This window comes from Anastrepha obliqua, chromosome 4 (genome assembly GCF_027943255.1).
Source record: "Anastrepha obliqua isolate idAnaObli1 chromosome 4, idAnaObli1_1.0, whole genome shotgun sequence".
NCBI classification, from domain to species: domain Eukaryota; kingdom Metazoa; phylum Arthropoda; class Insecta; order Diptera; family Tephritidae; genus Anastrepha; species Anastrepha obliqua.
The window spans coordinates 70,933,518-70,947,328 of NC_072895.1; the positions used below are offsets into that span (position 1 = coordinate 70,933,518).

At 38.5% G+C, this 13,811-nt stretch overlaps 1 protein-coding gene across 1 annotated transcript; it reads right to left on the reverse strand.

The window, feature by feature from the left end:
* Window positions 1-6,604: 6,604 nt before the first annotated feature.
* LOC129244208 (uncharacterized) lies at window positions 6,605-13,285 on the reverse strand. The gene is made up of 3 exons (XM_054881822.1): window positions 13,125-13,285; window positions 12,623-13,041; window positions 6,605-6,638 (listed from the first exon to the last, which is right to left on the reverse strand). Exons 1-3 carry the CDS (start codon window positions 13,131-13,133, stop codon window positions 6,605-6,607), a joined length of 462 nt encoding a protein of 153 aa, XP_054737797.1. The 5' UTR covers window positions 13,134-13,285.
* Between the last annotated feature and the right edge of the window lie 526 nt (window positions 13,286-13,811).

Consider the following 13,811-nt stretch of genomic DNA (forward strand, 5'->3'; position numbering starts at 1 on the left):
TTTCTGCAATTAACCATTTTTTTATAATTCGGTGCCTTTGATGATACACTTTTTCTCTCAGATAATAAAAATTTCCAGCGTCGCATCCGTTAATGGGCTAAGTGAGTATAAAAAATATGGTTTGTTATTATTATTATTTTTTTTTAATTTTTACTTGTAATTTTATTTAACGCACATTTTCCATTACCTGCCCAGCGTAGCAAAGCTAATATATTTTCTTTCAGCCCAATTCTTTTAAGCGCTCATAAATCTTTGCGTTAACAAAACTTTTCTTATTTATGGCATTACAATTAATAATTCGCTATTATCCGCTGCAACAGACATAAACAATATTACACAAAAAGAGGAGCTTAGCGTCAAAATTGAAAGCCCTACGGTGGCATGGAGCGCAACGAGAAAAGAGCGAAACCTGTGAGGTAGCTCGTGTGGTAAGTGCCAAGCGCATCTGCTATCGCTATAAACCCCACATCCAACAAATAAATTAGCAACCAAGGAAGAACAGAAAACGTAATATAAAGTAAAAATAATGGAAGCTGAACATAATTGCGAGCAAAAGTTTGATTTTGAGGAAATTCTAAATAATTTGACAGTAGCTGCGTAGCTGCTGAGCGTGGAGCTAACGGCTTATTATTTCAAATTAATTCCATTTTATGTAAATTAGTTAAAAATAAACTGCGTATCAAGTATGATTTAATATTTAAAACTTTTTGTAATTCACTTTTAGAAAGCAAATATGAAACTTCTTTATGAATGTATTGCTACTACGGTTTTCAGAGCTTTAAAGTTGCTTTTAAGGCTGATATATATTCATGAGGTTATGTTTCTTTTACTCCTCATTCAAATAGGCCACTGGCTAAGTGACAAAGACAGATAAAACTTAGTATTACTACTTAGCCGCTTAGCCACTTATAGAACGTGGTGACCTAGTTTTTTGTATATTGCTTCTGGTGGTACGAAGATTTTCTCCTCTTCTGCTATGAAACTCGCACGGATTACCAAGCATAGTCTCAGCTATTAATAAAAAATATGAACAAAATTTCCTTTTTCATTTTCCAAAATGGCAAACGAACAAATTTGTTTTTACAAAATTTTAAAAAGTTTATTTTATTCTAAAATATGGAGAAGAAAAACTTATTCAAAATGCTAATAAGGTTGTAAGACACTTATTTTATATGGACCAACATTAATACCGATAATAATCTTCTAAGCATCTTTTTATTAACAGGTGCTACTTTGGACTAAGTGGGGAATTGAGCAGTAAAGTCCTCTCTTAACGAACAAAACTAAAACTTTATCTCTCACAATGCCCGTCCTAACAAATGCTGCAGAAGTTCGGACGATGACAATATCCAATGAGGCATTCGAGCGAAATTTCTTGCCGGCGAATATTTTTTTGGTGTTTTCATGTAGTTTTGCCATTTTTAAGAATCGTCAAGATGTTCTAGTTTTTGGACAACAGCGAGCAAACGCGGCACCCACGTTGACCAGATCTTTCTTATAGCCAAATACTCATGTAACATAAAGCCAAACGTTCTTTGAATATCTTTACGATGTCAGCTAACCCACGAAACTTCACTTTTCGATCATTCGAAACCACTTCGTGGATTTTTTGATTTTTTCTGGTATTACCACCTTATTTGGACACCCACAGCGTTGTGTATCATTGGAGTTTCTACGACTACGTTCGAAGTCAGCAAACAATAGTTTTATTGTTGTTTTTTGATGGTAACACTTTTCAAGTCATTGTTTCACTTGAACGGTTTTTCCCCAAGAAGAAGTAAAATTAAAACACGAAATTCTTTTTGATCCATTGTTTTGAAAATAACAAGAGTAGCGTCACTTTTAGTACAATAACTTACGAACTAATAAATGGAATATCATGAAATTTTAACAGCCGTATTTTTAAAGTTAGTACTAACTAACTGAAGCTAATACCATGTATATGTTAGGCCCGGGGCACATGAGCTGTTAAGCATTGCGAAGCGAATAAAGATCCAGTGGCATCGTTGGGTAGGTTATGCCATCCGAATGGGTACAAATGCTCCTGATACGAAAATACGTGGTGGAAGAGGAAGACCTTATTTGCGTTGGACAGATCAGGTGGAGAAGGACTTGGCTGCCCTTGGTGTGTCCAACTGGCGCGGGTTAGCATGAGAAGGAACACGATGTGGAATCGTTCAACTGTGAATCGAACACACTTCTTTACAATTTTTGATTTAGCACGCCGCAGAACAGACGACGTCTTCTATGGGCTCATTTTAAATATCTTCAGCAGAGATTTTTCTGCAAACAGACGCTATCTAAATAATATAGTTGTGTTTCTGATTGTGCCTTCTGAGCCGCTCTCATCTCCTCACACCGGCTACTCTCATAAATTGTCTAAAAAATTCGACTTGCGAGATCTTAAACTTATATTTTTTTCGGAAAGTTAATTGGCGCGTACACCCTTTTTGGGGGTTTGGCCGAGCTCCTCCTCGTATTTGTGGTGTCCGCCGTGATGTTGTTCCACAAATGGAGGGACCTTCAGTTTCATGCCGACTCCGAACGGCAGATATTTTTGTGTGGAGCTTTTTCATGGCAGAAATACACTCGGAGGCTTGCCATTGCCTGCCGAGGGACGACCGCTATTAGAAAAATGTGTTTCTTAATTTGGTGTTTCCACCGAGATTCGAACCGTCGTTCTCTCTGTGAATTCCGAATGGCCGGTCGATCAAATATATCGTACAATATTTTGCTTTCCATCGACATTTTTTTTTTAAATTCGACATATTCTATTATAACTTGCGCTATAATTGCGAAACCCTTTTCCATAATCTCATTGTGGGCTGAAATACTGATTTTATTTAAAAAATATTATCCATACTTATTACTTTGTGGGCCCAAAAACCTCTAGATGCAACTAACTACCTGTGATTATTTTTATGCCCGCAGCTCTATTTGCAATCGATGCGAAATCTACGTAATAAACTAAAAATTCTTTAAATTGAAATCAAGAAGGCGTACAGTTACATCCCTTCTAGCTTTTTCTTTGAAGATAATCGGCTAATTTTCTTGTCAGTTCTAAACTGCCATGCCTCATGGCCAAAAGTGAGTAGCTGCACACAAACGCTGTGTTAACGATATCCTTCCTTTTTGGACTCTGCATTGGTCTACTTTGGTATAATTTCTCAAGAAGTTTTAAATTTCTCAGTGTCTGTTTTGTGAAGATTCTTTGATGGTGTGGTAGAAATTTCAAATTCTCTTTTGCTTTAAAATATGCGCAAGTACGGGAATGAATATGTACATATTTGTAAACTTAGCTGCTCACATGAATACATATGTATGTGCGAGTATATGTGAGAAACCCAATACCGGAACATTCGTAGAAAAGTAACAATAAAAAAGAATCAGCAAGCATTCAAAAGAGCAAACAAGCGTAAAATTGCTAGCCAAATATGACAAACTGCAGCTTTTCCCGCTTTCGTATTTTTTTCGTTATGTCGTTATATTTATTATGTATCAGCTTTTTCTTTAGGTATTTTATACATTCAGTACTAAGCAAAGCCTTTGATGTTTTTCGTGGAATTTCTCCTCCTTTTGCTTGGGGGTTTTGGGTAGAGCGCTATAAAGCTTTAAAATTATCTTTCCTTCCAATGTTATATGCCTTCAAAAAGGTTAAGTTTTTGTTCCCTTCGTCTACGAAAAAAGCAAAAGTATGTTAATATTTCGCAGTATTTATTTTTTGAGCATAGCAATGGACTTCTCATCGATTTTGACCTTCATGCTATCATAATGATGCACGTTTTTCTAGTCGAATGCCCGTAGGTATCTCTCTTTAAGGAACTAAAACCTGCTCCACTAATAGTCATATTTCTCTGCAGTAGTTGCCTCATGCAAAGAAAACCTTTAGTTTGGTCCTCACAGGTGCGTGTGTAGAAATTTATCCCAGGATTTGATTTATGCGTCCTTCTTGTGTCATAATGGTTTGTGTATGTACTTTTGGTTGTTTTTTCAGCAGTAGAGGAAAATGAATAATTTGGGTCAAATGCATTTAATGGAAAAAATAAATGCTTTACGTTTCACAAAAAAAAAAAAAACCCAGATTATGACGAAACATTTTTTTGCAATTGTTTCAGCATGAAGTCGCTCGTGAAAGTAATTACGATCATTTTGAACCCATCATTTTTTACTAAGTTATGAGCATTTAAAAAAAAAAATTTTCTTACTATCAATATATTATTAAAAAAAATCAATTTTGAGCCGAAAAACAAAATTGCCGATAACTCTGGAAAAAAATTGTTTTCGGGCGAACAAAAAAATACGTGTCTCGTTATTTTGACCAGAGAGCAACATATTTCAGTTACATCGAAATCGAAGAACATGACCCGAATAGCCCGGTTGAATTGAAATGGAAAGCATCCACTGGAATTTTTTTCTACTTTTGTCTTTAAGATTTTTTAGGTATAAATATTGAAAATTTATAGCCTTGTACATTTCAGCCTAAAAAAACTGTAAACCCAAAGTTTAAAATTTGGGTGCCAAAAAACACAACTGCACAGCCTTCTTACTTTTGTATTTTTCTGTTTGGTTTTTTTTTTTAATAAATATTCCAACTCCTCTTGGTATATTCTTCCTCTTTGATATACTTTTCAACTTCAGCCACAATTGCGTCAATTACGTGCTGCCCACCACGACATTGTCGAAGAATGTAATAATGTCCAATAAGGCAAGACGATGCGCATATAGCTGACATCTGCAATCCCTGTTCAACGATTACGTGACAATCTCGCATGCAACATAATTACTGCACGCCATGCATTCGCATTCCACTATTGGTCACTTGGTCGCTGGGTTCTCCTGCCGAAATGCGCTGGCTGCGATAGTGTCCTTGTGCCGGTCACATCTCTTTGTTTTTCTGTTTCCTTCACATGTACTCCTATGCATGTGCGTGTGTGCATTTTATATACAGATCACGCTGAACTGGCAGCGCATAAATCTGTGTTGAATAAACTCGTATGCTAGTGTCAGCAATTTCGACTGGCCGCTGCCCAACTGGCAGCATCGCTGATGGCAGTTGTGTCTCCTTGAACCTTTTCGAGCAGCCTCCCTCAGCATGTGCTGTTGCTATTAATTGTTGTCTACCTACGATCCAACTGACATACCTTCCAGCTTAACGCACATTGATGAAAATGCTTACGCGTGAATCTTCTGCACGCATTATTGCAGGTCACAGCTCTTTTATTCGTTGAAAATGTCCGCCAAATAAACAACCAACAAGGCAAGCAGCCATCTTGCACATGTATTGTCAACATCTATTAGTTCCAATTTATTACGCTCAACTGTAAATTCAGTTATGCCTTTATTCCATGGATAAAATATCCTTAAAGCTGACTTGACCTATCGACGTTCGCAATTTGTTTGATTAAGTGTCAACGCGTAAAAGTCGTAAGTGGATAAATTTATACACGGCTGCGTGAGTGTATGCGTTTTTCTAGGGTTAAAAGACTTAATGGTTCATATAGCAGACAGGAAAGGTACTTGGCCAAGTATTTCCTTCAATATGTATATTGGCTCACAAATAGGTGTGCTCTTTAGTTTTTCGGTGCCTCCTGATGCAGCTACGCTTGAGTAGCAGTTTTTCCAGTGCCAGAAATGTTTGATTGGAGAAAACTTTTTATTGTTTTATCATCGCAGGAGCTTCGAACTCTATACTCACTGCTGGCATGTCCCACACAAATACACTCAGCCTCAAAAACTGTTGGTATATAACGTGCATGGATTTTTGTGCATGCATTTGTAGGTAAATAAGCCTAGGATTTTCGCTGTGTATCGCTGACTGTAGCGACCTGAAGGTGTGATTTTTATACAGTTTCACGCTCTCATGTGTGGTTCGAAAAAGGAGCGAGGCGCGGGTAATTTCGTGAAGTGCACAAAGGAACTGTTAATATAATTAAAAATTTACTGAGTATTATTTTTGAGGCGTGAAAAGAATTTTATAAGGACAGGAAATGTAATGACGTTTATTGGATGAGAAAATACGAAACGTTGTGAACAGCAGGAGTTGGCTAGGTTTGTATGATCAGTCTGCGAAGGTTTTCGATTATAAAAAAAATAGATTTTTCTGGGCCAATGAAACTTTTGCTGAACATCGTTTTCTTTTGGTAAATGTTTATCTGGAGTTGATTTTGCGCAGGAATTTTTTTATAGGTTTTTTCTAGAGAGACTGGAAAACCAATAGGATTAAAAAACTGAAAGGGGAAAAATTTGGTTTTCAATGTTTCTATATTCCTTCAGTTCCTCCTAAATACCTCTTATGAAATGGCTTCCCATTCCAGTGGCTTTTGAAAAAGTGGGATTTTTCTCATGACTATAGAAATATAATTAGTTTTGCCATAAATTCTGTGATAACTTTTAGAAGGCATACGGCGAGAACGAATTTGTAGAAAAAATTTCGCTGCTAACAATGGAGTGGATGCACTCCACATTGTTTAAAGTAAAAAACTGTAAAAGTAATATCTTCTGGGACTCAGAGCTTTTCAGATAAACATAGAAATTTCAGCTGCTGACACATGCATATCCAACTTGCGCTCATACGGTTAAACTTGGTTGATCCTGTACATCGCACTTAGACCAGAAATTGATCGACAGTGATTAGACGCCTAAAAGGGATACTCAGAAATTTAATCGTTTTAGAGATGTGATTTTTTAAATTTTTTTTTGTACATTCCTATTAATTCAAAGATTTGATTATATTATGTTTTGAGTTAAAAAGCTCGTCAATTAATAGGAATCATCAGTAAAATTTTAACCAAGCCCTGATAGTTGAACATGACTGCTTGATACAGTTTTGCAGTTTTCACTAAGAGTTTCCTACTTCACATTTGTCACAAACAAAAAAGAAAAAAAAAAATTGTTTGGAAACTAAACATCTTGTAATTTAAATGTTTATGACAGCTTCCGGTAAAATTCACAAATTTGTCATCCAGGAGCAGCAAAATATTTATAGCTGCTACTTTACTAGTAGATACCAGTTGGGTACAAGCTTCTATCATTTATATATGGGAAAATACGTACAAAGTTAATTAAAATGTAGTCCATATTCGGTTTCCTATTGGTTCGAGCCTTTTGCTTCGAAAAGAGAAATCTAAGTACACGTTCATGATCCTTTGTAAAAATATGTAGATATGTCATTATGTGAATATACCTACTTGCCTATTTAAAACTTATTATCCTTAAACAATTATTCAAGGGCACATACACATATACACACACAGCTTATCAAAGTAAACACATCCTTTCGGCGAACGGACCAAACATTTAGCCACAAGCGCAGCCACAAGCAACAAGACCAAAATCTAAGTCGTTTCTTACTTGGCTACCTTCAAAATTAATTCGTAGGGCTTAAGTATAAATAGTAAAACAAAGCATTAGAGCGAGTGCGACAACGGTAAATTGCGTACGAAAGCTTCAGCACTCTAGGATGCTTGAAATGTAAGGTGCGAATGAGCATGGCATGTACTCGCATGTATGTATGTGTGCTATTGGGTGCAACTCTAACTAATTTGTTTGAGTTATTTTGTTTGTCTTATGTGAGATCAGTAGATGTATGTGTGCATCCTGTAGCTGACTATACTTGGTTAACGACATTGGAGACCATGGGGCTATGTCACATGATTTGTGTGAGCTTGATAACATTTTGTTGGCAGTAAACGCCAGTTTTGTCTTAAATGAGTTGCTTCCAATACAGCAAAGCAGCTTTATCAGCACTGGGGTGTTAAACAAATTTTGGCAATTTCGTGTGCTTTTCAATGCAGGCTCCATACTGAATGGGAAATAAACGCGGCCGAATTTTTTGCTAACCAAATTTTCACTCAGAATTGCTATATTTCATAGTCAAACAACATTATTTGTATAGGTTGCTTCTTTATGTCCCTTAGAATATAATTTGTTTACCCTTTTTGTATAATCTTCTAATTTTATAGCTGTTAAGTGCATGTTTACATCTGTTCACTGGATATTTTCCCACTTATATGTGAAAAGTTCTAGTTATTTACACTTTCATATACACATATACATATCCATTTATGTATACACACACATACACATAAACTTTTATTGCGGCTATGAAAATCTCTGCCGTTCAATTTTGTAGTTTTTGTCACATAATTTAGCCAGTCAAGTTTAGAGGATACAACTAGAGTGACACGTTTGCATTTTTTATGATCCCAGCGTTGTTAAGTTTTCTATACATATATGACTAGTAAATACCTGGCAACTAAATTGCTCTTGTGACAAATATTAAAGTATGGCGTTCTTGAACTTTGTTATGTGGGGTATTTTTAAAGGGCTGGAGAACTTTAAATGACAATACAAAACAGAAATATTTATCGAACAAATTTTTGAAGTGAAAACTTCTTTAGAATCGTTGGGAGTGATTTGAGACTCGATGAAACGAAAAAGCGACACTACGAATTGTTATATGTTGATATACGTATATGTGTGTGGCTGCGTACTGCTGAGCCACGCTAGTATAGTGAGTATTGTAGTATGTATACTACACTGCCTATTACTTGCTTTGGTGTTTAGTTCAAGCGTCATACGTATGTATGTTTGTATGTATGCTACAATAGTACGTATGTGTGCGCGCCTGCGTATTACGGAGCCACGGTGAGCGAGAAGGCATTAAGCCAGATATACACGGGGCAACCGTCGAAGCAACGTGTTGCAGCAACGTGTTGCCTTTGTTTAAGAAACACGTTGCGGCCGTTGCTTCAATCTCAGTATTGTGTATAACTGTGGTGCAGGAAAGGTACAAGCGGAAGATACGTAAAATTAAATTTTTTAAATGATCGACGAAATGCGTAAAATTACTTCTCTTATTATAATTGACGAACTTTTATACGAAAATGAGGAAGAAGAGATGCAACAATAGAAGAGAAAAAAATCTGGTCCAAAAATTGGCTTTTAAAAAAAATCGAATTTTCGAACGAGAAGCTGCTGAAAGAACTGAGGGAAAATGAGCCAGCGGACTATAAAAATTACATGAGGATGGACGAAGCCCTATTTAGAAAATTGTTGGACTTCGTAAAGGCCAAAATAACGAAACAAGATACCATAATGAGAGAGGCAATATCAGCAAAATTAGACTGGCAATAAATTTGCGGTATCTTGCAACAGGAAACTCTTTTGCGGACTTGAAATTTTTATCAATTTTATTGTATTCATTCGTTCGTATGCTTTTTTTCTAAAATTTTTATTTTTATATTTTTCACTACTTATATCCCACAGCTCTCTCAAATTTTTATATTCGTTAATAAAATTAACATAATTTTCATTATTTTCAATTGCCATTTTTTCCTTTTTCACTTTATTTTACTCCGCACGAACCTTTTTCTTCGCTTGTGTTCAACGAACTGAACGAGTAAAAGCAGTAAACAATGATACACACGAAGCAACGGTTGCAGCAACCTATCCCAAAAATCAAATTTATTTGATATTTAAGGCAACGGTTTCAGCAACACGAAAATCATTTGGCAACACAGCTACACACGAGGCAACGGTTGCTTCAACATGGCCGTGTTGCTGCAACGGTTGCCTGGTGTGTATTTAGCTTTATGTATACCTATTATTATTATTATTAGAAGGCCATTACGCACTGCGACCAGAGTTGATCTATTGTGCAAGACCTATTTTGTAACCCTAGAGTTTAAGGCTTTTTATAAATTTTAGCACTATTGTGGGTTTGTTGTTCCAAAGATTACATGGAGATACTACGATACCACCAAGGTGGTGAAGTCTTTGTCTGCCCAGCGCAGGACATTCACAAAGCACATGTTCTGAGCTTTCTATATCCATTTCGCAAAAGCGGCAGACATTGGTCTCTGATAGACCAATGTTATTTAAATGATACCTCAGGCTGCAGTGACCTGTGAGGTATCCTGTTAGAAGACGCAGATCTACTCTGTTTAGTGAGAGTAGCTTGTCTGATATTCCTTTGTTGGGACTAAGAAATTGTCTGGCTTGACGCTGACCGGCACAATTTAGCCAGTGTGCAGCAAATTTCCTTTCTTCCCATTTCCTGAGGAATTCATTAATGTGGCTTTTCGTGAGTCCACAGAAAGGCTCAGGACCAGTAAGTTGCATATTTGCTCCTTGTTTTGCGAGGTCATCAGCCATTTCATTCCCCTCATGCCCTTCATGTCCCGGAATCCAGACTAGATTTACGGTGTTGAGGTTTCCTAACATGTTGAGAAGGTTTAGGCAATCATTTACCAATTTAGAGGTGATAGTTGTTGATAGAAGGGCTTTTAGAGCCGCTTGACTATCAGAGAGTATATAGATGTGAGTACCTCTCATTTTCCTGCGAAGGCATTCTCTCACACATATTTCAATGGCATGTATTTCTGCCTGGAATATTGTTGGGTAGAGTCCCATCGGAATCGATTTTTTAAATTTAGGCCCATTGATTCCTGCCCCTGCTCTACCATCTTCCAGCTTGGACCCATCAGTGAACCATAATTGAGATCCAGGATTGAAATTGATAGAATTAGTTCTCCAAGTTGTTCGTTCATTAATAATAATTCGGAAGTTTCTGTAGAGAATGGGTTTGGGAGATATTGTATCCACCCTGTGTAGTATAGGAGTGTGTCGAAAGTCTTCTAAGATCTTTAGATGTCCTCTCATATCTCCACTTTTAAGATCGGCGTTGCCTTTTAGTCTTAAGGCACTCAATCTTGCTTCTTTTTCAATTAAGATGGGAAGCGGTGGTATACCTAGGAGCACGCCCAAAGCGTCAGTTGGGCATGTTTTCATTGCTCCTGTTATACCGATGCAGATGAGGCGGTACAATTTGTTAAGATCGCTTGCCGCCTTTCGTTGCTTAACTTTGGGCCACCATGCTATGGAAGCATAAGTGACTATAGGCTTAACAACTGTAGTGAATGTCCAGTAGGTCATTCTGGGGCTGAGCCCCCATGTTTTACCAAAAAGCCTTGTGCAGGCATAGAATGCCCTTGTGGCTTTTACAGTAACTTTCTCAAGATGCGAGTTCCAGGTAAGCGCTTTGTCAAGGTTGATACCAAGGTAGTTCGCCTCTGTGGAGAGTTGTAGAGTCGATTCATTCAGGACAGGACATTTGATGTTGATATTCCTTTTCCTGGTGAACGGCACTAGCGCAGTTTTAGATGGGTTGATAGAGAGCCCTTTGTCAGTGCACCATTTGTTGATTATGTTGAGGGCTTGTTGCATGCGGTTAGAGATGGTCTCTTCATGCCAGCCCACTATATATACTACCAGGTCATCAGCATAGCCCTGGGTGTGGAATCCTAGGTTGTTCAGTTTGTGGAGAAGTTCATCTATTACTAGTGTCCACAGAAGAGGAGAGAGTACTCCCCCTTGCGGGCAACCTCTTGTGGCCTTGATAGACTTTATTCTTCCTCCTAATTCTGTACTGATCGTTCTGGATTTCAGCATCGATATAGTCCATCGTCTGATGGGTTTAGGTACGTCCTTTTGAGATAGGGCATTGTTGATTGCCTCATAGGACGTATTATCGAAAGCTCCTGTTATGTCAATAAAAGCGCAAAGTGCGATTTGTTTTGACTCAATAGCTTTTTCAATAATGGTTACCAGACTGTGTATTGCAGTCTCAGTAGATTTACCTTGTTGGTAGGCAAATTGAAGTTGGTGCAGTGGGAAATTAACCAAGTTATTCTCCCGTATGTGCTGATCCAATATTTTTTCAATTGTTTTTAGGAAAAATGAGCTGAGGCTAATCGGTCTGTATGACTTAGGCAATTGTTCGGGTTTTTTCCCTACCTTTGGAATGAATACGACCTTTACCTCAGCCCATTTCGTAGGGATATAACCTAGCAATAGGCTTGCTTTATATAGTCTGGACAAAGTAGGGACAATGTATTGGCTTCCCTTTTGCAGAAGGCAAGGGAATATCCCATCAGGTCCAGGAGATTTGTATGGGCTAAATGTAGATATAGCCCATTGTACCCGATTTTCATGGAATAGCTTATTTGCCAGCTTTAGGTCCTCTCTGTCAGCATCAATGGTAGGTTCTACCAACATTGTGGACTCATGTAAAGCATGGCATCCCGGGAAATGGGTGTCCAGTAGAAGTTGGCTAGTTTCTTCTGGGTTTTTAGTGTAGCTACCATCTGGCTTTTTCAGGGTACATATGCCGTTTGAGTGATCCTTTGATAAGGCTTTCTGGAGGCGGATAGCATTAGGAAGATTTGAAATCTTATCACAGTGATCCCTCCAGGAAGCTCTCTTAGATTTCCTCAATTCTTTGTTAAAGTTGGTTAGAGCTCTTGAGTAGGAGACCCAGTCCCCTGTTTGTTTAGCTCTATTCCATAATACTCTGGTTTCATGGCGTAGTCTTGAAAGCGTACTATTCCACCAGGGGACATCCCTTCGTGGTTTTTTCACTTTTTCCTGACAGCTCTCATGAAATGCAGACGTAATGTTTGAGTGGAGTTCATTTGCCTCCATCTCAAGCTCTGATTTAAGCACCAGGTGATGCTTAGAGTAGTTAGCACTTTGTTCTAAGTTAAAGTGAAAGACATTCCAATTTATATTCTTTGGATTTCTGTAAATTGTTATGTGCGGTAAGGTAGCACCTAAGTCAAACCTGATAAGACTGTGGTCCGACATTGATGCTTCCCCGGACACATGCCAATTTGATACTTCTGATAGTACATTTGGACTGCATAGGGTAAGATCAAGTACTTCCTCCCTTATTGCATTCCTAAATGTTGGTTCATTGCCTCGGTTTACTATTGATACATTATATCTAAGTAAGAATTCAAGAAGGCACTCACCTCTCGCATTGATGTTTGTGCTGCCCCATATCGTATGATGGGCATTCGCATCACATCCTATTATCCAGCGTAGGTGGTTCTCCTTGCAGTAGTTGACTAGGGCTACAAGTTCCCTTGTTGGAGCAGTTTCCTCATCTCCTGGAAGGTAGGCAGAGGCAATGATTACCTCGTGCTCGCCTTTGTCTGTTGGCACCTTGGTCCAGATCGCAACGAGATCGGTGGTAGTGAACTGCGAAATGGGAATGAAGGTTAAGTTATTGCTAATTAAGATTGCCGCTCTAGGGCGATCATTGTTGGCATAGATTAACTTACCATTAACATCTTGGAGTCCCTCAATGACTCTGTCACGTACCCACGGTTCTTGGATTAGAGCTATATCCAAGTTTTGTTTGTTAAACCTCCTTGCTAGTTCAGCCGAGGCAGCCTTTGCATGGTGGAGGTTTAATTGAAGGCATCCGAGTTGCCTTCTATTGTTGCTTAGGGTAGCGTGTGGCATTATCGCCTCTGTTTTTTTGCACTGGTTGCCTTTTTCTTGCCTCTGTTGCTACCCAGCAAGGCCGCTTCCTCAGCAGAGTGACGTTCGCCTTTTTTGGTCCTCTTTGGACCATTATTTTTCTTGTCGGCACGAAGCGGGGGTCGCATTCTTATGCCTTCCTCTACCCTTTGAGCACTTGACATTGGTGCAGGCTTGGTGGCGTGTGGCGCATCTTTAGAGCAACATGGCTGCTCATCAGTTTGCGTTACGCTCACTGCGGTTGCTGCGATCGCCGATGTCGAAGTGCAGGGTTGTTCCTCGGTCCGCTGCAATGCGGGAGGCTTGGGCGCTTCTGATTCAGCATCCTTCTCCGGGGTTTTGGCCTTAGTTCTAAGTTGAACTGTGCTAAACCCATAGTTCAACCAGGAGTTATTTTTTTTTATCACAATGGCGGAGATGGGGTCGATTGCGATGGTTAGCTCCGTCACCTTACCCTTTTGTACTCTACGTAGTACCCGCCATTC

What these genes read in the sequence shown, in the direction of transcription:
- LOC129244208 (XM_054881822.1), bottom strand. An exon ending in TCGGACCACAGTCTTATCAG is followed by an intron (nt 6,639 to 12,622) that starts GTTTGACTTAGG and finishes TATCCCTTTTAG; the next exon opens with GCGTCTAATCACTGTCGATC.